The following is a 27,671-nucleotide window of genomic DNA, read 5'->3' on the forward strand; positions in this document are numbered from 1 at the left end:
ATAATCTTGCCCAGGCGAAGCCATCGATTTTCAACCGAGCTCCCTGCGTATGTGAGAAGCAGCAGTAACTTTGAAACAGTTTAAATTATGAAAACGTATACAAAACGCGCTTATATTCGCCGCTTTATTTAATTCGCCGTCTTTAACAGACATATACAGACACACATGCGTAGCTGCAGGAAAATTTTTGCCTCATTCGTGGTCCTTTAGAAGAAGACGACGTGCACAAGCAAACGAACAGAGATTCATCGTGAACAAAATTAAAGAAAAACAGTTGAAATAATAAGAAGCAATTGCGTTGCAATAAACTTGTCCAAATAATTGATTAATTGTGACTACAAGCGAACTGAGCGCGCATTTTGCTAAATCATTGATTGAGTAACCGTAAACAGAAAAAAGCAAAAAGAAAACGTATTAAGTGCAAACAGCAGGCCCGCAGACAACGGAAATTCTAACCCAGTGCCAAGGCTGAATTTTGAGCTGCACGCAATTATCGCTAAAATCAAAGTCAGTGTAAAAAAGAAATCAACAACAATAAAAAAAAGAGCGAAAAAGAAACTCACAGCCACATTATCGATTTGTGTATATGTGTGAAAAATAACAGTCAAGAGCTTACTCCCACGTAAAAACACAAACACACACACACATACTAACACAAACATTGAGCATACGTCAACAACAAAGCAACAAAAGCAACAAAAAGGAGAGAAAAGCCGTTGGTCAGCAGAAGGAACAACTACGACGCAGGAATCTGTTGTCATCAGCCGTAGCAAGCAGTAAACCAAGTTAGAGTAAGTGCATTTACATTAGCTCTAACAATAAGTATACGCCGCATGGCACTCAGCACGTAAAACTAAAACTTACTTATGCACATTTGTAAGCAACTTGAAGGCCCGCAGCTGCATTTTCAGCCTCGCTAGTCATGTCAACAATTGCTTTAGTGAGGGCACACACTCACATCCACCCACATACGCTCGTGTGCTATATTTTGTATTTTGTCTGGTTGATAATGACGACGACAATAGTCAACCGACAGTGAAAGTTGTCAATGCCAAATGTATACAGTAAATGATTATTTCATTGTTGTGGCTTCACCACATGCCTGCGGTAGCAATTATTGCAGCAACAAGAACAACGCCTGACTGCACTCAGGCAAAGGTAAGGCCAACAATGGCACAGCGAATGCAACGCAATTGCCTTAAAGCGTCAGTTTACTTTAATTAAATTTAGAATACAATTGCGCCATTGTTTAAAGGAATAGCTTGCTCGTTGAATTAAAAATACAAGTTATTAAATTCGATACACGTTAAATGCTAAAATGTTGTAGTTGTCATGCGACGCTCAGTATGTTAGGAATAATTAAACTCTAACCACAGTTTATAGCTTGTAGATACATATGTGCGCTCTAACTACAAACAGCTGGTTAATGAGGGTCGCAGCTTCGAAATTCGAAACCTCGACAACAACAACAACAAAAGCAGCAACAGCAGCAGCAAGTACAACCCTAATTGTGGTAGGAGGAGAATAAAAATCGATAATTACAACATGGCCAGGCATAGATAAAAACATGCGCTGATAACAGCCTAACAGCCTGTGCTTATTTACCACGTCTCTGACTGTTGTGCTCTGCCTCTGCTTCGACTCCGCCTGCCCCGCTGGCTGTGCGCCTCAAGAGTCACTCAAAAGGCAGCCAGCAGCTTCAACCTGACGAAGCGTCGGCTTTTAACAGAGCCTTGAGCATGATGCGCGCACTCATATAAAGAAATATATATAGATATACATATGTATATACAAGAGTAAGTCTGACAAGCACGTTGCTGCGCAACTTTTGACTTGACAGCGCAAATTATTGCTGCTTCTATTATGGTTGCTGCTGTTGTTGTTGTTGCTTTATGCTTTCTCTACTCACAAATTATCGACATGCTGTTTGCATAGAGCAAAAAGAAAAATAGAGAAACAGGACGCTGTACTTAAAAATGAAATAGCAAAAGACAAGGCTATAAGTTTTCAAGGCCGGACTCAGTGCTCGTCAGCCTTTGAAATTGCCAACATAACGTGACAGGACTACAGAGCGTATAAATATATATATATTTTTTTCTATATACATATATAGTAGTATATACATATATTTCAAACAGAACAGTTTGTATAAATGTTGAGGCTGTTTATCAATTGTCCACTCAATTTGCTATGCTGCTGACTTCCCTCCCTCTAAGTGTGGGTTAACTGGATTCGATGCTTTTTAAGAAAATATATATATATAGAAACGCAACTTGTTTAAGCCTTGCGCACACACAATCAACTTAATTGAGTTATCTCGACCCCTTGTCTATCCGCAACAAGGCTAATATGCATGTATAATTGTTACTCCATTAACGGTATGCCGGTGGCTACACCGACGCCGACGCCCACACCCACGCCTACATTGAAGCCATCGCCCATGCCACAGATGCCGACACCATTGCTCAGCGTCATCATAACATCCGCCTCGGTCTGCTCCAGCTGATAGTGTCCATGACCATGGCCACTGCATTTCTCCATCATATTCGTGTCGCCGCCTTCGCTGCCATTGCTGTTGCTTGTGTTGCCAAAATTGTTGCTGCTGAAAAAGATAATCGAGTTAGGACAGTAAGGCGGCAACGGCTGCTGCTGTTGCTGCTGCAGCGATTCTCGCTTCAGCACTGTGGTGCAAACGCTGGTGTTAGAGTTGGTTGTAATGGTGGTGGTGGTGTCCAGTGTCTCTATTAGCTGCCCCTCATCGTCCGAGCTAATGGACTTCAATTCCAATTGCTCTGGTTGCTGCTGTTGCTGTTGTTGCTGCTGCTGCTGCTTGAGTTGCTGCTGTTGCTGCTGCTGCTGTTCGATCTGCACTGCCTGCGCCTCCTGCTCCTCCAGCTCCTGTTGCTGCAATAGCTCTAGGCGCATACGCGCCAGCTGAGTGGCATCATACGGACAGAAGTAGTTCAAATTTATAATGCGATTGCCCAGTGACTGAACGGGACGCGAATTGCGTGTGATGGGCGTGATGCCGTCGCCGCTCAGCAGCTGCCTGAAGTGACGCAGCTGAAAGTCGCTAATGGCCAGCGACTCGGGAAAGATGAACCACTCAGTGCCCTGATAGCAAGGCGGCTGCGTGAGCGATCCGCCGTAGCTGTAAAATCCCGTGCGGAACGGATACACCAGATACGAAAGTGGAAACGGAGCAATCTGCACGCGCTTGCCGGGCTGCTGCACCAGTTTTAGATTCTGCATGAGCGGATCCAAGAACGGATTATGCGCCGACAGCTCAAACACATAGGCCACCATTAGCAGATCATAGCTGCTGGTGCTGCTGCGCGGCACGGCGGCGCCAGTGCGATGGAGCACCTGCATCTCCAGCGGATACTTGCGATGATTGATCGTATGCTCGGAGCCCTCGCTGTTCGACCAGCCCCAGTGGAAGCTTAGCTCCATGAACGTATAGTTGGCCAGCAGATCGGCGCCGCTAAGCGTGGGCGCATTGGCGCGAAACTGAGCGCGCAGCAGCAGCGTTTGGCCAGTGTTCTCCAGCGTTATGCTCAGCGGCAGCTCGTCATAGTGATTCCAGTTGAGCAGCTCGCGTATGGCCAAGCGTTCGGTGGCCTGCTCATCGATGTTGACGGGGCTCTGATTGGGGCCCACATGCAGCCAAGTGTGCGGTCCCTGCTGCATGCCATAGTCATAATAATTGGCCTGGCTGGGCGCAACTTTGCCGGGCAGCCAAGCGCAGAAATTAAAGCGCTGCCAGCGCGCACGCAACTGATCCATGCACTGCTGACGCACTTGCTCATCTGCCTGTGTATAGAGACCCAGCAGCAGGCACAGTCCTGTAGATATAATGGGATGCTGCCAGGCTTGAGTGAGCAGCAGACAGAGCGCTTGGGCCAGCCAGCTAACAAATAGCGCCAAAGTCGTATCAAACATTATTATTATTATGCGTTAATAAACTCTTTGTATAAAAGTTAGAAAGTTAGAACAGGCTGTTAAAATAGAAAAGCTTAAGCCCTTGTTTGTTTTGAATTTCATTTGTTGTCTAATTTTTCGGTTTTCGTTATTTGATTTCCACAAATCTGAGCAAATGCTGCGAGTGTTTTACTGTAGCGAGTGAGGAATTTTGTATAAATAATAACAATTGACACGCACAAAACACTAGGCTAAGCTGATCTGATCTGATCGCACAGCAACAATAAATGAGTGAGCAAACGTGTTAGCATAAGCTAACTAAGCTCAAAAGAAAAGCATAATGTGTAATCAAAATAAGGTTGATAAATAAACATGAATTTATGAATTTTATTTATTTATTATTTGCTTACAGCGCACAACAATGGCTGGCGGTGGTGATCCCAAATGGCAAAAGGATGCAGCTGATCAGAACTTTGACTACATGTTCAAGCTGCTCATCATTGGCAACTCCAGTGTGGGCAAGACGAGTTTTCTCTTTCGCTATGCGGACGACAGCTTCACATCGGCCTTTGTCTCCACTGTGGGCATTGACTTTAAAGTGAAGACCGTCTTTCGACATGACAAGCGCGTCAAGCTGCAAATTTGGGTAAGTTTAGAGCTTCAACAACATAAGGCAAGGCAACAAAATAAACTTGGCCTGGCAGTCATTAAAATGTGCACACACAAGCAAAAACTGTTGCCTAGTTTTATGCGCCTGTGGGTCAGAAAATTTTCACACACACACATACACACATGCATACATATATAAATTATTGATTGTTGAGCTGCTGGCCATGTCTATTTTTTGCATCAATGTCAACCAAACATCCTTCAAAGTCTTGGCAACAAGTTTCACAGGTGAGCGCACTCACTAGTGTGCTCAGCTGTATGCATGTGTGTGTGTTTGTGTGTGTGTGTGTCTGACACTAATTGCGTTTTCTCACCACACACTTCCACTAACATAAACCTCACTCTTGCCTGCACAGGATACGGCTGGTCAGGAGCGTTACCGCACCATAACCACAGCCTACTACCGCGGCGCCATGGGCTTCATTCTGATGTATGATGTCACCAACGAGGACAGCTTTAACTCTGTGCAGGACTGGTAAGCCTTGGTGAGCCACCAATCAAAGCGCTTTAACTTGAGCAATTCGCTTTAGGGTTACACAAATCAAGACGTACTCATGGGACAATGCCCAGGTGATACTGGTGGGCAACAAGTGCGATATGGAGGATCAGCGTGTGATTAGCTTTGAGCGTGGACGCCAGTTGGCCGACCAGCTGGGCGTGGAGTTCTTTGAGACCTCAGCCAAGGAGAATGTGAATGTTAAGGTGAGTGCAGAATAAATAAATATATATGTTTAATTTGTATTCATGCCATTGCGTTTTGATTTACAGGCTGTCTTTGAGCGCTTGGTGGATATTATATGCGATAAGATGTCGGAGAGTCTGGATGCGGATCCAACGTTAGTGGGCGGCTCACAGAAGGGACAGCGCTTGACGGATCAGACGCAGGGCACGCCCAATGCCAATTGTAATTGTTAAAGCAGTCTGCACACAGCAAACACACACCTACATATTTTCACACACACACATATACACATACAGTAACGTGTACTGCAACAAATTTGATCTTAGCAAATGTTAGACAGCATTAATCAACAGAGAGATGTGCAAAACTTATAGCAAAGTGAAGAAAGAAAACGAAGAAAAACTTATTACCCGTATATAAGTAAAGCATATTAAACTATATAAATATTATTGTATTTATAAATAATTTACGTTGTCATGCCGTGTAAATGTCAAGTTAATTACTTATGTATGTGCTTGGAATATTATCAATGTTTTCAAATAAGCCCCAAATAGCATAAACATCAAATTTATTGTTGAGCATTGCGAATTGCGTATTGTGGAGTAAGAGAACAAAGAATTTAATAGCGCCCCTCCCCCGTAAGAAAAATTAATAACAATATACTTATTTTAATATTCGATGTGCTTAAATTTGTTGTATGTGCAGCGCTAAGGTTTATAAAAATAACTAAGAATTAACTCATGAAAAGCTGCTGCAAGTGCTGCTAAGCCTTGAGTTAAGCACTAATTAAATACGCACGTTTTGTGCTGTTTTTTCTCATGCCTCAGTTTTCATTCTCATTCTCAACTTCAGTATTTAGTTTCTCTATCTCAACGAGAGAACTTTAGCTAAGCAAACAAATCTCAAAAGTATTGTACATACGCTAGCGAAAAGCTTTGAAGCTGTATACAGCTAAAGTTGAACGACAAAAATATAAAAAAAGAAAACACAACGCACAAAGCTAGCGAATTGGTGAAATTAAACTTAATATTTGTTTGGTATACTTCAGCCTACACAGCTCTAACTAAAAACATAATCCGCTACATCTACATACATATATAACTATACACAGACACACACATACATATATAAACTGCAACAGAGTTCTAGCAAATTGTCATTATGATTATTAAAATTATTATCATTATGTATGTATGTATTTATGTAGTCCAATAAAAATTCCAATGTGTTGCGTATTATAAATGAATAATTATACATATATATATATATAGAGAATATACATAAACAATAACAAATGGCAACTAATTGATATATAGTACTTATGCGTGTATCTTCTTTTGGAAAGAGCTGGCATAACAATTAATTATTTATGTGAACGTGCCCCCGAACATGTTAAGCTTACTCAAAGATTGACTGAACTGATTTGAAGCTTCAACTGCACTTTAGCATTTGCTTTTATAAACTTATTTTGTGAACGCACAAGATCTTTTCTGAGTTGTTATACAATTAAAGTACCCACCGTGCCACTTATTGCACAGTGCAACCAAAACATAGACACTTGTTGCATTTAATTTGGAAAACTATTGTTAATTTTATATGCACACTATCTCTTCCCACTTTACGTTTTATTTAACTAAAAGTCAAATTGAGAAATTTTACGCTGCCTTCGCTGACTTACTAAAAAAACACACACACACAAAACAAATAACGTATGAATAAAATAATGTTTGTATAGCTAACAAAACAAACCGCTGAAATAAATTTTTGTCACACGAATTATAAATTAAAGGCATATCGCTGTATTATAAATACTCCCCAACCCTAAATTGCAAATGGCACAACGATAATGAAGCATAAGCTGAAGATCTGCATAAACTAATGTATATGAGAGCATGTATACAATATATAAGCAGCAAATGCCTTATAGCAAAGAGAAGGCATACGAACTGTTTGTAAATTAATCATTATGTATTGTAATGTCTGTGGATTTGCTTAAACAAAAAAGAAAAATAAAAAAGAAAACGTAATTGTTGATTAAAAGTTGTTGTCATTTAAAGAAACGTAATAAACTATTACTCAACTAAATGAAATATATTTGTAATAATAACATAACATAAATAAATTATTTGGTAAAAAGTATTTGTATTCCAAGAAAATCTCCATATAACGAATATACCCTTATTAGCAATTGTATACAAATTAATAAAGCGCATTGCTCTCAATTTCACATTGACTTTTATTCCCAAATAAATTGTTATTCAGCTGCTTAAGATGTGCTTAATTTTAAATTACCAACAATTCAAGTGAATGAGAAATTGAAAGCGTGCCTGAATATATTCAATGATGGTTTTTAATATATGTAAACTTATACTGCATCTGCATATAACATACTTATGAGAATATTTTAGTGCATATATACAAGCATATATAGTATATACTCTACTTATTTGAATTATTGTATTTCCATTTAAAAAATATGCATAGGGCATACAAAAATATACAAAATTAAATAATATACATGCTATATACATCCGTATACAAACCAATACATACATGGCATGTACATATGTATGCATGTTATGGTATTAATTGATTATTCAAATAACTGAACATAAAGAACTATTTATTCTTGTACTCGAGTGCAAGCAGAAATGCATAAACCAAATGATAACAAATAACAATAATGATTAATACGAGATATTATTAACATGAATAAACGTAAACATTTCAAATACAGACATCACGCTCTTTTTAATGCTGTTTCGCAGCCGAATTTGTTAATGCAACGTTCGTTGTTTTCTAACCAAATTGCCTAATAGTTTTGGAAGCAAGGTTAGTGTATATATAATTAAAGATAATAGCTGGGACCGACCAATCGTTGCTTGTTTTGTACATTAGCAACCAAAGGTTGTTTATTTGGTACATCAGCAACTAAAACTTGCTTATTTTGTACATCAGCAATCAAAGGTTATTTATCTGGTACATCAGCAACTAAAAGTTGTTTGTTTTGTAGCCTTTGACTGATTGTTTTGTACGATGTGCGAGCGAACGAAAATATGCTTTTGTGCTGCCTCACCCATCAGCAACAATAGGTCTCTTGTTTTGTACATCAGCACAGGAAGGTTGTTGTGGTTTAGCTTCAGTTTATTTTTTGTTTTCTGCTTTTTTTTTATAGCTTTGCCCAAAGAGAGAACCGCAGAAGAAAAAAAAAGGGGGGGGGTTGGGGTTTTTTGTTTGTTTTTTCTTTACATCAGCAACCAAAGGTTGTTTGTTTTGTACATCAACAACCAAATATTGTGATTCAGACAACAAAATGTTGGTTTGAATGTTGATGTAAATAAATAATATAAATAATCTTAATTAAGCGAATTAAGAAAAGAACTAAGTTCAAGTTGAATGTAAAAATTCAATTTGAATTGGGTAAAACTGATGGCTGGATGATAGGTAAGTATTGAGGATCGACAGGGTAAGTAAGGTAAGTAAATACTTATTTACTTATTTATTCTTATTGGCAGACAACGGCGTACGGCGCTCTTAACTGGAGGAACAAATAGTTACATCAATAACAAAAGATTGTTACATCAATACCAAACGGTTGCTTAAACAGCTTTGAAAGGCTGAAACTCAACGAAATGGCGTCCGATTTTAAATTTGAATGGCTTGTTTGACCCGTGATACACATTTTAACAAAACTGTATTCAAATTTAAATTATAAAACAATTATTTGAGGAAGCTATGAGCAATATAGTAAACAAACAAGACAAATTTTTGTGAAATATCGCACTTTGATCAGCCGTAATTCAGCGAAAATGCATCAGTTGCGCGAGTGTCATGCATTGTTGGACTCGTGAGATATAAGAATAAAACTGCATTCAAACTAGGAAAGGAAAAGAGATTTTCGATATTTTGGGCAAAAATCGCGCACTGTAACCCCTAAATTTTTGCAAAATGAAGCCGGGTCTTCATTTCTAGTTTACTTCTAACTTTGAGAGGGGCTATATCTCAAGCCAAAAAAAATCGCACCAGATGTGTTTTCAGGCTTTAGTGTTAGCTCATGAGATCTAAAGTAGAGTCATGGATTACTGTTGTGTGATTCAGAGAGAAAAAAAATGTTTTTGACATAGTGGTATGGCAACCCAAGACCAATCACTAATGCTGAAGAGCTACTTGTTTAATTTCAAACTTTGCAGAGCTATAACTCGGCTAAACAAAATCCGATCCAAATGCTTTGTACGCCAAAATGATGCCGTCTTCATTTCTTGTCACTTTCTAACTTTGAGAGGCCATACCTCAGCCAAAAATGATCGGGCTGAAGTGTATTTAGGCTTAATTTACTTATGAGATACTAAATAAACATATTCTGTTGTATTCGATCAATACAAAATTGTTTTTGATATTTTGGCAAAAATCGTGATGTAACCCCTTTAAATTTTTGCCAAAAATGATGCCGTCTTCATTTCTAGTTACTTTCTAACTTTGAGAGGCTATATCTCAGCCAAAAAAAATCGCACAGATGTGTTTTCAGGCTTAATTTACTCATGAGATACTAAATAATCATATAGAGTGTAAGATTTATTTAAATTCATGTTTATCTTTAGTCGCTTTTTATTTTCCGGTCTTAATTTTTTTGCTTAATTTTAATAAATTTGCAGAGCTATAACTCTGCTAAAATAAATGCGATTCAAATGCTTTGTACGTCAATTTGTTGGCGTGGAAAGCACAATAATAATGAGTTATCAAGATTGTAGTAAAATTTTTCGAAGTTATGAACCAAATAGTAAACAAACAAGTCAAATTTTTGTGAAATATCGCACTTTGATCAGCCGTAATTCAGCGAAATTGCTTCCGATTGCGGAGTTCCATGCCTTGTTAGACTCGTGAGATGCATAAGAATAAAACTGCATTCAAATTTGAAGTTGTAAGATATTCGATGATGTTACCCCTTACCATTTTGCTAAAAATGTTGCCGTCTTCACTAAAAAACCAATGCAGGCAACTTGTTTTTGTTACAAATTTACATCAATAATAAATGCTGTTACATCAAAAAAAAAAAGGGCTGGCGACTGCTATCAATTAGAAGCGTTGCTCTCCTACAAATGAGAAAATACTCAGCTCACTTACCTTGTGTATTTGTTATACTCACCTTTCCTATATCAATCAAAGTTCAGTTTATCAAGTACAAAATGAACGTTAACATTCAAAATTGATTTACTTCTTTTTGAAGACTTTTGCATTTTTTTATATTTACGTTATTGTAAACAGAATAATGGCCAATTCATTTTACAGATTTGATTGCTGACTTAAATTGTTTTAATTTAATATATTGATATGTTGTAACTCAGCGAAATCAAATCGGATTTGTCTGGTTTATACTATTGTATATAGTCTAACACAATTGTAGCATTGAATTCTTTTTGGAAACATCAAACATTCAAAAGTTGTAACTTTACAATATTCCGTCAGATTAAAAAATAAAAATTGAACATTTTATAAAAATTGAATCTTATTGTTCTGTTTATTCAATAACATTGAATAACGTGTATTATTTTTGAGAGTCAACGCTTTTGTTGAGAGTCAACTGTGCTGGCTGTGTGATAAAAAGAACTTTAGAAATAAACAACCATATTGTGTAATTTTTTAAATATATATTTTACACATTTTATTTATTAAATTTGTATACGTATATGCTGTTATAATTTACAATTAAATCAATTCACATAAATATTATGATTCTCATATTGCGTCAATTTCAAACAATGGCAACTAACAAGCAAAATTAAAGTGACTGCGAGGGTGGCAAGCAACTTTATGACATTAACCATTGCCTTTCACAGTCACTTCAAAAAGATTGCGTTTAAATGGCTATTACTGTTTTAGATGGTTACGTTCGTGTTGATGGTGTAGCCACAAAATGAAGCTAGTTGTAAACTGCCATTGTTGAAGCTCAAACTAACGTACACAGCAGCTTATCAATTATTTATTTATAATATTAAACACACGCATAAATGTGGGCATAGTAAATTGCAACTGTTTGTGGCTATAATGGAATGCATTTCAACTGGCACAACAAACTGTTCTACCAACAGTGCAAACAAACATTCAAACGCACATTTAATTTGTTACATAGACATTAACTGCTGGATATGTTTAGCTTTGTTTGTGTTTGAGTGAGTGTCTGTGACTGTGTGTATGTGTGTGTGCGTGTGAGACTCTAATTTCATTTGGGCGTATTTTTAAATAGATTCTGATGATTTATTTTGCTGCTACACACTCGAATTTGTACAGTGGTTTGCATACATTTGGTTTAACAGGCGATTCCGAGTTTAATTTATAAATGCATTTAGTTAAACATAGATTTTGCATTTGCAAATGAAGCTAAAAACATTCAACTAAATGACAAGCAAATGAATTATAAATTGTATACGTTTGCTTTATTTATTCTTTCTTTAACTAATTTGGCATAATAAGCTCTAATTCGTATGAGGCACACGATTTGTTTATAAATATTTGCTGTATTTTATACGCCTGCAAAATAAAATGCTAAAACATTTGGCAGTTGAAATAAAAGTCGACTTACAATTTGTTTATATGAAGTGCGCTAGTGTGTGTGTGTGTGTGTGTGTGTGAGTGTGTGTGTATGTTGAGCTTTGTTTATGCAATACTTAGTAGTTAATAATAATAAACAAATGCTTAAAATCAGTCTGACTTTTGTTAAATGGTAGTACAGTACAGTAAGTATATTTAAATATAATTAAATACATACAGCGCTTAAATGCAGTAAACTGTGTACATATGTATAGGCTAAAGTGTGGCTCAGTGTCTGCGTGTGTATTACGTATACGTAATATTTATTGTATATGTACTTTAAATTACTTTACAACATAAAGCATTAAGTTCGACTTATGTTGTTGTTTATACATAAATAAATTTAAATATTAAAAAATATATGTGTATAAGTATGTGGAATGTGTGTATATATGTTTTACATCATTGTTTTAAGCTACAAGTTTACTGTCATGTATGTATGTGTGTGTGTGTGTATGCATATGTACAATTATTATTATTATTATTATGTTGAGTTGCAGCCATGTGTCTTAACTTAAGCCTTTGTAATATTTTCCAATGTAAATTTTAAATTGAAAATCTATGTGGTATGCATGCAAAGCTGGCTCGCTGCATAAAGTGCTTAAAGATTTGTGTTCAATTTAAATTGTGGTTTGCGTCTGATAGTTGCAAATTGATTTACTTCCTTATGTGCGCGTTGCTTCGGAAAATGTTTCGGCTTTTGTTTTTGTATTTGCGGCTGTTGTTGTTGCCGCTGTACTTGTTGTTGTTGTTGTCTAGTTGTAGACAGTCGTCACACCGTGGTCTCATCATCATCAATATTCCGCCTGTTGTCGTTTTATTTGAATGTTTGAGGTAATAGAAACAGTTGAAAATTGCATTAATTTTTAAAATATTGCATTATGTATAATTGAATATGTTTCGGTGCAACAACTAAATTATGCGCTAGGGCGTGCAAACTACAAAATTAGTTATTTACATTTTAGATTTAAGTGCATGCAACAAAAACCGCAGTAAATGTTGTGCACAATATAAATAAAACTATGTTGGTTAGTGTATAAAATTGCAAAATTAAATAAAAAAGCAATAAAGTGTGCATAAAGGCAAGTCTAATGTATGTGTGTGTGTGTGTGTAGGTTTTTGTTTAAATAAAATTTATTGAACTTTTCGTAGCCATGTTTTATGTTTTAGTGCCGACAGCTATAGCTAATTTAATAAATCTATTTGATGTTGACAAATTAATTTTGCCGCTAGCGCTTTTCACAAATGTTTATTTAGGCAGGTCACATCCACTGCAATTCAGTCAAATGTTTCACAATAATTTTGTCAAGTGGAGTTGACCGCTTTTAAGTGGATTTAATAGCAATGGATTTAATATTGCGCATACGCCTAGTACTAGCTCAGTTTACAGCAGACTAATTGCCTTCTCTAGTTTGCAGGGAGTTTAAATTATACTTTTGTTTGCCTGCTATAATTCGTTTTTATTTGTAAATATACCATATTGTTAGCGACCAAGGATAATGTTGCCTCTGCTGTCTGCGATGCAGCCAAATAATGTCGTACTGTGGAATGATGTTTATTTAGTTGTTATGTGTGTGTTTTGTTTTGTTTTGTTGTTATTGCCGTTGCTGTTTGCATTGATATGTAAATGATGTTGTACGATTTATGCATTATGTACAATTATTTGCATACGCAGTATGCTTAACAAAAACTATAAACAAAATACAAATGCAAATGTAAATGTTTCAATATATAAAATTGCATTCAATGGTATGACAAATCAACAAATGCGCAAGAGCTTATAAGAGAATTAAATGTAAATACTATTTACACAATAAATATAATTTCAAAATAATAATAGATATTTTCAATATTGCTTGTAATATTTACATTTCATTTAAATGTTAATTGAGCGTAAATCAAATAAAAAGTGATTGCTTGACAAACTCAGAAAAATTAATCAAAGTATAAAGAATTCTTGTTTTTGTTGTTTTGCTTTATGTACACTTAAGCTAGGGAAAATAATGAAAAACAGACAAAAGAGTGAAATGGAAAAAAAAAGCAGCAGCGCAAAATGTTGTGATATGTTACGATGATAGTAGTTGGAAAATGGGAAATGCAATTCGTTTGTGGTTTACCTCGGAGCTGTTGATGTTGTTGTTGTTGTTGTAGCGATTTGTCAGTATGTTTATGATTGTTGTTGGTTTTGGTTGTTGTATGCATTGTTTTAGTTGGGTTTGGTTAAGATGCAATTGGCCGCCATTGTTCGCATTGTGAGCATGTGTGTGTGTGTGTGGATATGTGTGTATGTGTTGGATTATATTGTTTCAGTTGTTGTTTGTTAACAAAGCGCAAAGCATTTTACACACACAAAGAGTAAGAGAGAGCGAGAGCATAGCGGGAGCAAGAAAATAGAAGTGAAAGATAGTCAAATTAGATTTGCTTCAAACGTTCCCAGGACCAACTATAAATTGTGTTTGTTTTTTTGTATGTATGTGTGTATGGAGCATATGTGGGCGTTGTTGTTGTTGTTTTATTTTTAGGTATAAAGGGAAAGGAGAATGTAATATGCATGAAATTAATTTTCTGCAGAGTCTTGTTTGTTTTCAATATAGATATATATATTTTTTAATTACTTGGTTTTTGTAAAGCTAAAATAATAAACATAAGCCAAACGAGAGATAGAGAGACAGAGACAGCTAAAGCAAATGAGGATTTGTAGTTTAACTGCATGAGGTCATTCATTTTTTTTCAATAAATTGCATTTATAATCTAAATTCTTAGGAATCATAATTAAAAATCATTTAATTACTTTTTTTTAAGCGGAATTATGTCTGAATGAATGACCCTTGGGCAGTTTAGGAACTCATTCATTTACTTTTAATACTATAATTTTAATTTAAATCCAATTTATTTATGGCTGAATTTAATTGTTATTTGGACTTTATAATTCAATTTGCAGCACTTGGGACTTAAAAATGAATGACTCATTGACAGCTTGGCATAGCGAGTTTAGTTTAGAGCAAATTTTTACCACAAAAGTAACTTTTTCTAGTATGTGGCACACCAAGAAGAGAAACAACAAAATAAATGCCAAAACCAGCAACATAAATAAAAGGGAAAATTGTTTGCAAACTTTACTCACTCTGTGTCCGTGATGCTGGCCAGCGGTCCCAGCGGCTGCATGGGCGCCACCATATTGGAGGGCGGCGAGGATGCGCGTGAGCTGTGCCGCGAGTTGCCCGCGGGGCCGAGGCTGCCGTTGAGCGTGTGCCGCGCCAGCAATCCGGGATTGTTCATGTCGTTCACAAGCGCCGCATGTGGCTGCAACATGTGGTGGGGCAGCTGACCGCTTAGCTTGCGTGCCTGCTGCTGCAAGTGATCCTCCTCGGCGGTGTAGGGAAAGTGATAGCCATTCTTATCCGAGCCCTCAGACAGGCGGTCGTGTTGCTGCTGCTGATGTTGGTGATGCTGCTGCTGTTGTTGCTGCTGCTGCTGTTGCTGGTAGTCGTTCTTGAGCAGCGAGTGCACCGAGTGCAGCGAGCCTGTGGCATAGGCGGGCTGTCGCTTCAGGCTGTAGTGGCCGTCGCGCGAGCCGTAAATGTTCCGGCGTAATGCGCTCCTTGGTACAGATAAGGCGACTCGGACTTGGCGCCCAGGTATCCGCTGCCCAGCGTGCGCTGCTTATCGTAGATATTGTCGCTTAGATAGGCGGCGTCTGGATGAAAGCTGCGCAGATGTCCAATAGTTTGAGAGCCACTGGCGCCGCCGGCAGGCGGATAGTCATGCTCGCTGCCGTAGTGACTGGGCGGCTTATATGAGCCGTACTTATCGCCATAATCCTGACGCCGGCCATACAGGCTGTCCTCGTAGCCATCGCGTGCATCGCGTATGTTTTCCAGTATCGAAGGCGTCATGTTTATCTTGTTGTGATGCTGCTGCAGGTAGCTGGTGTCCGTGAGATCTGGATTGGGCAGTGGCAGCGGATTGGGCGAAATGGTCAGCTTCTGGCCATGCACATGCTCATTATCGCTGCCCGTGTCCTGGGACCAACGTCCTATGTTCGGCGGTGACTGCAAATACGCATCTGGCAGCTGGCTGGACCAGCGTGGCGCATACACAGGCTTGTTGACGCTGGGAAACAGCTGCGGACTCTGCACCACATTCAGCTCTGGCGGAGTGGTGGCCTGCACATGCTCCGTAATGTTGGGCAAGTACGCCGGCGTTGCATTGGTGGCCGTGCTGCGATGTGTGCCTGAGGAGCGCGCGGTGCGCGACTCGTCATCATCGCTGCTGTGACTGGAGGCCAGTTCGAGCGAGCGTCCGTCTGTCTCTGAGCCGGAGTCTGAGTCCTTGCGCTGTCGTCGCGGCTTTTCCTCGCCGCCACCGCCGCCGCCTCGCCCACGCGTTGCATTCGAGGACTCAAAGCCACGCAGAAAACTGGGCGCATCGCTAGCTGAATTATAGTTTGAGGTGGAGGTGGACGTCTGACGCAGCTGTCCATCGCTATATGGACTGGAGCTGGTCTTGGCCGTACTGCGCGACGTTGTGCTGGAGGCACTTATGCCTATGTTGCGTCGGGCCGTGTCATAGTTGCCGGCTAGGAAATTATTCGGCCTGGCAGCGCCATTCACATTATGCGAACTGTTGCTCACCACCATGGACGAGTCCAGCAGCGGCACTTTGCGTCCCATGCAGCGCAAACAAGTGCGTTGCAAATTCTCACGCACACGCTTGTTTATAATGCAGTAGCCAATGAGGCAGAAGAGCGCGTGGAGAAGTACTACGCCCGAGAGCAACAGACTCAGCAGCTGCGAATGCTCCGAGGCAGCCAACACAGCCAGCACCCACATCACGCCCATCAGCGGCAGCGAGACAACCGAAAGCCAGAGCAGTGTGCGCAGATTGCCAAAGCCCAGCACGTGATCCTTGAGCGTAAAGGCAGCCTTGACGGACACAAAGAGTATCAGCAGATTCACCACGGACATGCCCGCAATAGGACCCACCAGCCACCAGACCACAGGTTCGTAAACAGATAACCAACAGCTGCAAGAAAGTGGAACAGATGGCGTTAAATATAGTTATAGATAATTGTTTGTTATGCACAGCACATTGCACTTTGTTTACTGTTATAAATAAATCTACAAAAGCAATTAAAGTAATAAAAATTGTTGTTTAAATGATTTTTTTCTAATAAGACAAGGATAAGACTGCTTAGTACAAAATTATTAGATATCGATAACAATAACGCATTGATCGAAGCCACTCTAGTTTAAAGTTTAAAGATATTGAAGCCCTGGTTAAATTGGCATTCACACGAATGACTTAAGAATTCAAAATAAACAATCCGCCAATCAGTACTAAAGAGGAAATATTTTTAAATAAATAAAAGTAACATTTTCTGAGCAAACAATAAATTCTAATCGAACATGAGATCTTTACTATGGACACAACACTTAAGCTTTAAATGGAAACTTTATGCTAATTTGGTTTTTTAATTGTCAATTCTTTAATAATATTTATTAATACTTACAACAGACTGTTGCCGTACTCGTGTGCCCTGACGCCAACGGAGAGACCCACAACGACAGCTGGAGCGCCGTAGCCGAGAGCGAAGTAGAAGCCCATGGGTCCGTGGTTAATGTCGCGCATCTCGGTGAGCATGCGATAGAGATGTACACAGTCGACGGTGGTCCAGCCAAAGGCAGCCAGCCAGAAGTAGTGCAGGCAAATGGCAATCAGCTTGCAGGGAAACTCGTTCTCCAGCAGCTGGCGACGCGACTGCATGCCTACAAAGAAAAGCAGCTCCGCACAGAAGACGCAGAGTACAATGTTCTGGTGAATGGTGTTCGAGTTGGTCTGCTGGCCGCGTAGCAGCGCAAGAGCCAGCAGCACGCCCAACAGCAGCGGCAGCGAGACCATAAAGGCGGAGTAGGAGGTGATCTGCACCAGCAGCGACGGCTCCGGTATGTCCTCCGGATCAATTATGTCCACTATAACCGCATAGTTGGAAATGTGCGTGCAGCTGCAGTTAATGAGAATTGGCTGCTGTTGCGGATAGTCCACATCAAAGTCTGGGATTTCGGTTTGGCAGCCCAGACGCGTCCATTGATTGGTGAAGCTGTTCCAGCGCACGCACTGCGGATTAGAGCGTGGGCCAAAGCGTGAGGACTCCATGTCTAGCCACAGCTGCAGCTTGATGGGCTGTGACAAATGCGGCGAGCCCAGTGAGCGGTACACCAGCTGCTGTGGCTTCAACTGCTCTGATGGATAAATAACCTCCACCTGGCGCTTGACTAAGCGACGATCGCGATAAACGGCTTCGTTCTCGCCTTTCTCATTGCTGTCAGCGGCACCCTCAAAGTTGGGATTAAGCTGTTCGGGTGAAGAGTCGACGCTCACTTCCTCGCCGGAATTGCCATGGAACTCAATGTCCTCCAGATTGAGACGAATGTGCGGCTGCTCTGCCTCCAAGGATTCCTTGCTGCCGCCTTGCTCAACAGACTCGGGTGGTGGAATTTCATGTGCCGTAATGCGTATGTCCTCGATCTGCTGTTCGCTGCTGCTGCTGGGCGCCTTGGGCACATCGAATACCTCCACAAATTGTTGCTCACGCACGCCGTCCTCATTGGAACTGGAGGAAGCAGAGATGCTGCTAACAGCGGCGGATATTTTACGCGAGGGAATTTCAAGCCTGGACTGCTGCTGCTGCTCTGACTCCGTGGAGGGCACTAGAATCTGCAGTGAGAGTATGGGCGTGGCCAGCTCCACATCAACGCCCCAGCGTCGAGTGATTGTTTCATCATAAAGCTCCGGCAGTAACTGACCCACATCCTTGTACTGCGCATAGGCCACAATGGCGCGATAGTCCTGCGCCTTGCTGCCCTGACTGAACTCATCCTGCGCCGGCGGCGTTATGCCCAGCATATCCAGCGGCACCAGCACCTTGCTGTGCTTATCGAACTTCAGCTTGTCCAATATGTAATTATTGTACTTGGGAAAGCTGATGACGGCGCGCTGCTTGGCGGAATGCTGCAGAAACGACGACGTGTCCGGCAGCACGACACGCTCCGTGGTGAAGGCATTGGGCTTGAAGTACTTGGTCTTGTGGTACTCGCTCAGCTGCTCGGGCTCATAGCCAAACAGCGACTCGCTGGTGACGATGTCCAGACCCAACACCATGTTGCGCTGCACAATCTCGAAGGGATTGGTGTAGGTGTCGTGTTGGGCACGCGCCAGCACCACCATGTACTTGTTGAAGGCGTCCATCAGATCCTCCGGACCACGTTGAATCAACTCGGTGGCCCGCTGCCATTCGGCGCCGTATTTGCGATCGAGTATAACGCTGGCGGCTGCTAGCAGATTCTTGATGAAGTACTTGTCCTGGCTGTGCGTCAAGTTGAGTCCACTCTGGCGCAGCTCATAGTTGAGCAGCTCCTGTAAGATGCCCTCGGTCACAAGCAAATCCGCGCCATACAAACGCTCGTGGGAGAACTTTAGCTCATCTGAAAGATAATCCATGTGCAGCTCCTGCGACCAAACGCTTGCCGCCGAGTTGAGCAGAAAACTGGACTCCATTTTGTAGCGTCTGTTGTGTCTGGGAGGCGTGGCTGTCTTGCTTATGCCGCTGCTGCGATCGACGGCAGCGCAGGCCGACTGCAGCTGCTCCGCCATTTTGATGGCTACAAACGAGTTGAGCTCCAGCTGCAGTTGCTCCAATTGCGAAAGTTGGCGCCGCAGCTCGACAAACGGCTCTGAAGTGCAGTTGAACATATCCGGCTTGCTCCAGCTGCCCGTTTGACTGTCGCAGCTGCGCTGTCCCTTGCCACGCGCCGGCAGCGGACACGACTCAATGCTGAGCGCACCCAGCGGTGTGCGTGGCCACCAAATGCCGGCGGCAAAGCTGCGCGGACACGCATCGTAGACAACTTCGCAGCCATTGAGCGTTACCTCGGCATACGGATTGGAGCAGGAGTCGCAGCGACGCCCAATGACGCCCTCGCGACACTCGCACTGTCCGCTCAAGCGATTGCAGGCGCTGCTGTAGCTGCCAATGGCATAACAGTCGCAGGCCAGGCAGGCGCTCTCGTTCAGCGGCTGGTAGTGATTCGTCTTGCAGTAGCACTGACCCGTCGTCTTGTTGCAGTCCGGATGATAGCCCTGCTCCAGATTGCACTTGCAGGGCCCGCAGACGCGCTCGCCCCACCAGCCACCCGGGCAGGGTTGCTGCAGCGTCTGCTCGCAGTATTGGCCATGTTGCAAGCTGCTGTTGCAGGCGCAGCTGTAGCCACGCGGCAGAGTCGCATTGGCGCGACAGACGCCGGCGGCGCAGGGCTGCACCGAGCAAATGGGCGCGCACTCGCTGCCCACATAGCCGGCCTCGCACTCACAGTTGGCCTCATCCCAGCTGCTTTGGCAGCTGGCGTGCGTGGGACAGCTGCTGGGACACTGCGCCTGGGACTCGCAGCCGTCGAGCACATTCTCGCGTATGCTGGGACGCGCCAGCACGGATTGGCCAGCGCCTATGCGCACCTGCTGCAGACAACCCTCGTAGGGCAGCGAATCCAGCACGGATCCAATGCTGCCGTCTGCGCTGCCCATGACAATCTTGCCCACATAGAGTCCCTGCACCTTCTCCGCAATGGGCACAGCGCCAGTGCGTTGTCCATAGTCCACGCTGAAGTGCAGCTCGCCGCTTTGCTGCCAACGCAGCTCGACGTGATGCCAGTCGCCATCGGCCAGATACACGCCCGCCAGGAACATGGGCTCGTTGTCGTAGATGAAGTAGAGCACGCCCGCCTTCAAACTGATGACTGCGGAGCTGTTCTGGCCTATTTGGATTTGCATAAGGAACGCCTGCTGCTGACGCGTGCGCAGCGAGAAGGAGATGAGCCAGGGCAGTTGTATGGGACGCAGCAGTGGGTTGAAGCTGAGCGAGCCGGCGCCAGTGAAGCGCCAGGGTGCGGGTATGCTGTCCTCGCAGTTGTTGCCTGCAAATCCTGGCGCGCACTCGCAGCTGTAGATGCGCCAGCCCTCGCGGCAGGTGCCGCCATTGAAGCAGGGCTCCGAGGCACAAAGCGTCGCCTTCTGTGGACAACCCGCCACAGTGCCATTGTCGGCTACATAGGCGTTCAAGTCCACATAGCGCTCATCTATGCGCAGATCGGAGATGCAGCCGACAAAGTCGCGATTGGAAACAGGAAAATGCGCAGGAATGCGTGGCAAGCCGCCAAGCTGCAGCGGACCCGTCAGATCGAGAAAACGATGGCAGCTCTCGGTGAGCGAGGCGCAGCGCTTGTCCAGCTGCAGTGTGGTGCGATTGGCGCAGTTCCAGGGCGCGCCCAGCTGACCCGACAGCGCTATAGCCGTGTCGCAATTATCCAGCACGAGCGTAATAGTGCGATTCAGATAGATCAGCTCCACTTCATGCCAGCGGCCATCGCTGAGCTTGTGCTGCTGCTTGAGCTGCACGCGCTCGCTGCGATCGCCGAGCGAATAGCTGAAGCTAATGTGGCCATCGAGCAGCTCCAAGGCAATGTAGTCGTGCAGCTCATTGTAGCGTCCATTGTAGAGCAGCAATCCCTGCTGCTGCACTGTGGCAAAGCGCAGCTTGATGTTGAAGCGATGTCGCTGCTTGAGACTCTCGAAGGTCAGAAAGCTGTTGCGCGTAAAGGAGCGCGCGCGCAGCTCGCAGCTGGCGGTGTACGCAGGCGGCTGTGCACTCAAATAGTTGTCCAGGCAGGCGTGGCCCAGGCCGTGCTCACAGTTGGGCGTCATGCAGGCGGGCAGCTCGGCCAGGCTCGTTTCGCAATTGACGCCCGTGTAGGCGGCGTCGCAAACGCAAGTGTAGCCGCCCTCACGCCGCAAACAGCTGCCGCCATGCAGACAAGGCTGCGAGTAGCAGAGATCCACCTCAGTGTCGCACAGATAGTGCTCCTTGCTGCCCGTGAAGCCCTCAGGACAGGAGCAGGCGAATGTATTCACTGGATATATGGGGCGGAAGAGCACCGTATCGCTGTGTATAAACTCGGAGGCATTGCCGAACTTGAGCACAGTGAGGCACTCCTCAAAGTTGAGGCAAGGCTCACGCACGCACAGATTATCATCAAAGGGCAGCACCTCGACTGTGGCCAGGCGCGCCAGTATGGCGCGATTGAGATACACGCGCTCCTGCAAATACTGCGGCGTATAGAACTCCTCGTGTGAAACATCCGCACGCTTGGCCGAGAAGCTAACGTTGAGTATGCGTGAGCTCACATCAGTGTCGTCCTGTATGCTAAAGATGAAGATGTGCTCCTTGGGACAGGGTATAATGGCAGCCAGGCCATCCAGAAAGAAGTTGAGCAAAGGCGACAGAAACGACTCCTCAGTCATTTCATTCAGACGCACTGTAACCGAATTGAAGAGCATGTCCTCGGTAATGAGTCGCACGGCCAGCTGCATTATGGCCTTGGCTTCGTTGATGCCATCGGACACGCTTACCTCCATGGTGGCAAACTTGGGCACATTGGTGTTCAGCTGTGGACTCAATATCAAGCCGCCTGTGCTTTGATTCAGACGCAGCAGCTGCGCATTATTGCCGGATAATATACGATAGTTCAACTTGTCGCTCACATCCGCATCGAAGGCGGGTATGCGTCCAATTTCGCCGCTGGGAAAGTGATCGCGGAAATTGTTGAATATCACCTGAAAGTCGCGCAGCTCTGGCGCATTGTCGTTCACATCGGTCACTAGAATTTCTATGTGCGCATCATTGCGCAGCGGCGGACTGGCAGCTCGCACCACCAGCTCAAAGCGCTTGCGTGAGGATTCATAGTCCAGCTCCGTCATCGTTAACAGCTGCGCACGCTCCGAGCCTGGGCGTGTCACTAAAGAGAAAGCATTGGAGTCATCGCCGCCTATAATGGAATAGTGCACCACCGCATTGACGCCCTCATCCGGATCGTGCGCATGTATTTCGCCCACTACTGAACCCACAGGCGAATTCTCTGGCACATACAGCGTAATCTTATCCGAAGCAAATGTGGGCGGCGAATCGTTGACATCCTCCAAGCGTATTTGCACCTCCACACTGCTGGAGAGCGGCGGCGAGCCCTTGTCCACTGCTATCGCTGTGAGATGATAAATGGCAACGCTTTCTCTATCCAAGCCCTTGTTGGTTCTGATGGTGCCCGAGGTGGGATCTATGACAAAGCTGCCATCCTCCACATCACGCTCGCTTAGCAAATACTTAATGCGTCCATTCAGCCCAATATCCGTATCGCTGGCAGCCACTTGTATCACCGAAGTGCCCACCAGTGCATCCTCCAGTATGGACGCCTGATAGAGCGGACTCTTGAACGTTGGCGCATTGTCGTTTACATCGGTTATGCTTATTTCCACATCGGTGGTGTCACTCAAAGCGGGCGTGCCATTGTCCGTGGCTGTTACAGTCAGCAGATAGCCACTGTTGGTTTCCCTGTCCAGTGGCGCGCTGGTGATAATGGCGCCCGTTTGTGGATTGATTGTAAACGGATCTACAGTTTTGAGGCCATTGATGCTGTCCTGGTTGAGTGAGTAAGTGATCTGCGCATTAATGCCCACATCGCTGTCTGTGGCCGATACCACCAGCACTGTGGTGCCCACTGGCGCATCCTCAAACACCGAAGCGCTGTAGGGCGCATTTTCGAAAATGGGCGTAAAGTTATTCGCATCAGTTATGTTTATATGCACTGTAGCCGTATCCGTGCGTCCACCCGAATCCGTAGCTGTCACTGTGAGCAAAAAGCGCTTCTCCTGCTTGTAGTCCAGCGATTGGGCAATGGTAATCAAGCCACGCCCATTCTGCGAAGTGATGGCAAAGCGTCCACGCGTATTGCCCGTTGTTATCTCATAATGCAGTCGCGAATCCTCATCGGGATCGGTAGCGGTTACAGTTGTTACTGGCGTGCCCAGCTGCTGATCCTCCGCCACATTGGCCTCATAGTATTTGGGATTAAACGTAGGATCGTTGTCGTTCACATCCTGCACAGTAATAACCACTGAGGAGCTTGCAGACTTGGGCGGCACGCCGCCATCTTTGGCCACCACCTGAAAAGCAAAGCGACTCTGCTCCTCGCGATCTAGCGGCTTGATGGTTTGCACCCAACCAGTGCGTGAATCTACAGCCAGCGGAAAGTTGTCATCCCGCTCGGAGATGCTGTAGCTAATCTCCGCATTGGCGCCCTCATCCGAGTCGTAGGCCTGCACGCGTATTATGTTGTAGCCAATGGGCACATTCTCCAGCACGCTCTCCTGGAACTGGGAGGTGTAAAAACGCGGCGCATTGTCATTGGCATCGATAACATTGACCAGCAGCTGCGTGGTGTTGCTTCTGGACGGACTGCCGCCATCTTGAGCACGTATGACCAGGCGATAGCTGCGCACGCTTTCATAGTCCAGCGGCTTGACCAAACTCACATCGCCGCTCATCGAGTCAATGGAGAACTGCGACTGCGTGTTGCCGCCAATGATGGCATAGCGTATGGCCGCATTATTGCCCTGATCCGCATCGCTGGCGCGTATATGCGCCACGGTGTTGTCATCGCCCCACTGATCCTCCGGCACCTGCACCGTGTACGTGCGCTCGCTAAACTGCGGATAGTTGTCGTTGTCATCGAGAATCTTCACCAGCACGCTGGCCGTCGCCGTCTTGCGCTCGCTCTGCGTCGCCGCCATGTCCGAGGCCGTCACCAGCAACTGGTAGCTGTCCGAGGTCTCGCGGTCCAAACTGCTGCGCGTGGAAATGACGCCCGAGCGCGAATCGATGCGAAAAATGGGCATCTCCTGATCCTGTGCAGCGCCAACGCCATCTGTGTTACAAAATTTAGTTAGTTAAACATTAATTTAGTTTTAATTAATAAAAGTGTGTTTGTTGATTTACCTGTGACCGCTTCAATGCCGTATTCGATTTCCGCATTCTTGCCAATGTCCTGATCCGTGGCGCGCAGCGTGATGACTGTGGAGCCCACTGTGGCACCCTCTCTGATGGCCGCCTCGAACTGCTCCGCCTCAAAGGTGGGACTGTGATCGTTGCAGTCGAGCACATTCACCTGCAAGGTGGTGGTGCCGCTGCGTGGCGGGAAGCTATCATCGGTGGCCACCACACGAAAGTAGTGCACATCCATGAGCTCGCGATCCAGGCCAGCTGAAGTGGTAACCACACCCGTGCGCGAGTCCACCTTGAACAAGGACTGCGAGCGCGAGTCGAGCAGCGATACCATGGAGTAAACCACAGGCGAATCCTCCGGATCACGTGCGCGCACTGTGGTGACTGCTGCGCCCGCGGGCTGCTCCTCCAGCACAGAGGCGACATATAGCGCCTGCTCGAAATAGGGCGACTGATTGCGCAGCTCACGTCGCACGCGCTTGGCAATGTCCGTGTCATTGAACTCCTGATGGTGATACACAATCTTCAGGCGATGATCCGAGTCCACAATGTCGTTGCGATTGCAGCGTATGTTAAAGGTAATGGCCACTTTCCACATGGACTCGTGTATGCAGACATCGCGACTGGCCACCAGATCATTGTTCAGATGCTCGATGGCAAAGCGCTCGTCGTTCACATCCAGAAAGTTCACCTTGCAATGCTGGCACACGGACTTGGGCAGAAACGCGTTCAGATTGTTGATGAACTGCGATTTGCGCAGGCAAATCTGATTCCATTTATCGGTGGTGTGTATGGCATAGCTGGCGTAGGTCTCCGATATCCATTGCTTGGCATCCGAGACGCGGCGATGCAGCGCTGGCTGCAGCTGCAGCGGATCTGAGCCGACGGCGCCGCGACGCTTGCGGCTCAGTATGCGATGACGCATTTCGTTGTCGAAGCTGTTGCCAAAGATCAAATCGCCGGCACGAAAGTCTGTGCTGTTCTCACTGTACGCCAGCTCCAGCTGATTGCCATCGAGCTGCAGCTGCTGCTGCAAATCGCGACGCCTGCGTCGTCGTTTGGAGTAGCCCGTGTTGTCCTCCTCCTCGTAGTGATGCAAGTGATGCAGCTCCTGCTCGGCGCGTCGATCCTCGTTGCAGCTGTGGCCCGATATGAAAATGCGCACGGGCAGACTGTAGTAGTCAATGGAGCGCAGGCGATTCGATGTCGAGTCCACGTAGAAGGTAAACAAACTGGGATAGTAGATGCCGTCGCATTTCAGCGACTTCTTCAGCTGTATTTGCCCATCCTTGTGGCTAACAGCGACTAGATGATGCACAAAGTTCGCCGACTTGTGTGCATTGATTTTATAATGACGCTCCGAGCCGAGCTTATACACCGACGCATTGAATATAACAGCGCCGGGCGGCGTGTCCTCATGCACTATGATCAAATAACCGGGCACCTCTGCTATCTGCGCCGACAGCTGCAGCAGCAGCAGCAGCCACAGACTGACCTTTGTTTGCATGTCGACAGCTCTAATGGTTTAAGCTCGTGTCCACTCTCAACGCAAGTGTGTGTGTGTGTATTTATATATATTGGTGTGTGTGTGGCACTTATGTGTGCCTGCGGTTCGTTGTGTATTGAGATGTGTGTTTGCGTGTGTGTGTGTGTGTGTGAATGGCAAGCAAACCACAGCCTAATTAATGTCTCTATTCAATTATCATTGGTATGCTGCATTGCCTGGGAAATAGAACGGAAACAAGTTGCATTAGTTGAGCTTTGACAAATAGAATTGAGAAGTAGTTAAGACTTAAATTAGAGTTAGAAGCGCCAAGGCAAGAAAGCTAAATGCAAGACAAGTTTTATTAAAGAAATTATAATAATAATAATTCAAACTTATTTCATTAAAATACATTTTTAGTTTATTTTTCATTTTCTAGAAATTAAAAGAAATTATTATAATAATAATTCATCAAACTTTTTTAATTAAGATACATTTTTAGTTTATTTTTCACTTTCTGATCTCACTGTGGTATCAAATTTATGCGCAATTTTAAAATGTAACAATGTGAAAATACAATAAATTAAATATAAAGTCAATGAAGCGAATGATGGTAAAATATAATGTAGTTTAAAAATGAAGAGTAACAGCTTATTATGCAAATAATGAATAATTATGCTGAGTAAAGTTAAGTTAAGCTTATTTTATTATTAAAATTTGTGAGCGACTGAATTTATTTCACTACAAAAATATCCACTTGACAAGCAGCATAGCCAATGTATGTTTATGGTGTAGCCAATCTATATTTATCACAAGTAGCTAAAGCTTTATCTAAGCCCCTAAGCTGCCCCTACACTTCTTTCATATGAAGCTCACACAGCATCCGCTGCCAACCACTAGGCCCAACATAATTATATTTCTTTATCTAAATTAAGCTTTGAACTTTGTTAGTGAAGCCAACTAAAACATTTCATATGTTCAAGCTTTGAACTTTTCTGCCAAAAGCCACAAAAAAAAAAAAAAATTGTTTGAAACAACGTAATTCTTAGAAAGCGTTTTTGACTATCCAAACAAAAAGGCAGCAGCAGACAGACAGACACACATACAAAGCTCTGAAACCATCAATTAAATCGCTGAAATGTAGGCAACATATAACAGACGAGTTTGCCAGCAAACACTATATGAAGCATACGACCCGTTGTCACAGAAACTGACAGCAGCTGTGCGGCTGCCTTTGACTTAATTAACAGCAGCAACAACAACGAGTACGAGCTACAAGCTCGAAATCCGCATGTGTGCTGCTGTCTGCTGTTTATGACAACAGCTCCCAGGATTAGCAACCATTTTCCATGGCTCTGCTATTTTCTTCTTGCGCTCATATATATTTTTAATTTCAAAACTTTTTCATGTTGCGTCAAAATGAAACTTATAGCTTCAGTTCGCAG

At 44.0% G+C, this 27,671-nt stretch overlaps 3 protein-coding genes across 3 annotated transcripts; 1 reads left to right on the forward strand and 2 right to left on the reverse strand.

Moving 5' to 3' along the window:
* The first annotated feature begins 64 nt into the window (after window positions 1-64).
* LOC108597018 (ras-related protein Rab-3) lies at window positions 65-6,500 on the forward strand. The gene is made up of 5 exons (XM_017983299.2): window positions 65-791; window positions 4,334-4,567; window positions 4,947-5,065; window positions 5,121-5,292; window positions 5,359-6,500. Exons 2-5 carry the CDS (start codon window positions 4,343-4,345, stop codon window positions 5,503-5,505), a joined length of 663 nt encoding a protein of 220 aa, XP_017838788.1. The 5' UTR covers window positions 65-791; window positions 4,334-4,342; the 3' UTR covers window positions 5,506-6,500.
* LOC108597017 lies at window positions 2,066-4,187 on the reverse strand. Its single transcript, XM_017983298.2, has 2 exons — window positions 2,297-4,187; window positions 2,066-2,238 (listed from the first exon to the last, which is right to left on the reverse strand). The coding sequence occupies exon 1, from the start codon at window positions 3,940-3,942 to the stop codon at window positions 2,365-2,367; it is 1,578 nt and encodes a 525-aa protein (XP_017838787.1). The 5' UTR covers window positions 3,943-4,187; the 3' UTR covers window positions 2,066-2,238; window positions 2,297-2,364.
* Window positions 6,501-10,961: 4,461 nt separating the features above from the next.
* Window positions 10,962-26,250, reverse strand: LOC108594651 (protocadherin-like wing polarity protein stan). The gene is given in 8 exon segments (XM_017979793.2): window positions 10,962-12,663; window positions 13,334-13,398; window positions 13,975-13,981; window positions 14,982-15,439; window positions 15,441-15,464; window positions 15,466-16,882; window positions 17,370-24,666; window positions 24,738-26,250. Coding segments are annotated over 8 exon segments (10,815 nt in total). The 3' UTR covers window positions 10,962-12,629.
* Between the last annotated feature and the right edge of the window lie 1,421 nt (window positions 26,251-27,671).

Source organism: Drosophila busckii, chromosome 2R, assembly GCF_011750605.1.
Source record: "Drosophila busckii strain San Diego stock center, stock number 13000-0081.31 chromosome 2R, ASM1175060v1, whole genome shotgun sequence".
NCBI lineage: Eukaryota > Metazoa > Arthropoda > Insecta > Diptera > Drosophilidae > Drosophila > Drosophila busckii.

Bases quoted from the DNA above. Each gene is read 5' to 3' on its own strand.
- LOC108597017 (XM_017983298.2), bottom strand. From the start codon at position 3,942: ATGTTTGATACGACTTTGGCGCTATTTGTTAGCTGGCTGGCCCAAGCG.
- LOC108597018 (XM_017983299.2), top strand. From the start codon at position 4,343: ATGGCTGGCGGTGGTGATCCCAAATGGCAAAAGGATGCAGCTGATCAG. The intron at 4,568-4,946 runs GTAAGTTTAGAG...TTGCCTGCACAG, and splicing joins GCGTCAAGCTGCAAATTTGG to GATACGGCTGGTCAGGAGCG. The intron at 5,066-5,120 runs GTAAGCCTTGGT...AATTCGCTTTAG, and splicing joins TTTAACTCTGTGCAGGACTG to GGTTACACAAATCAAGACGT.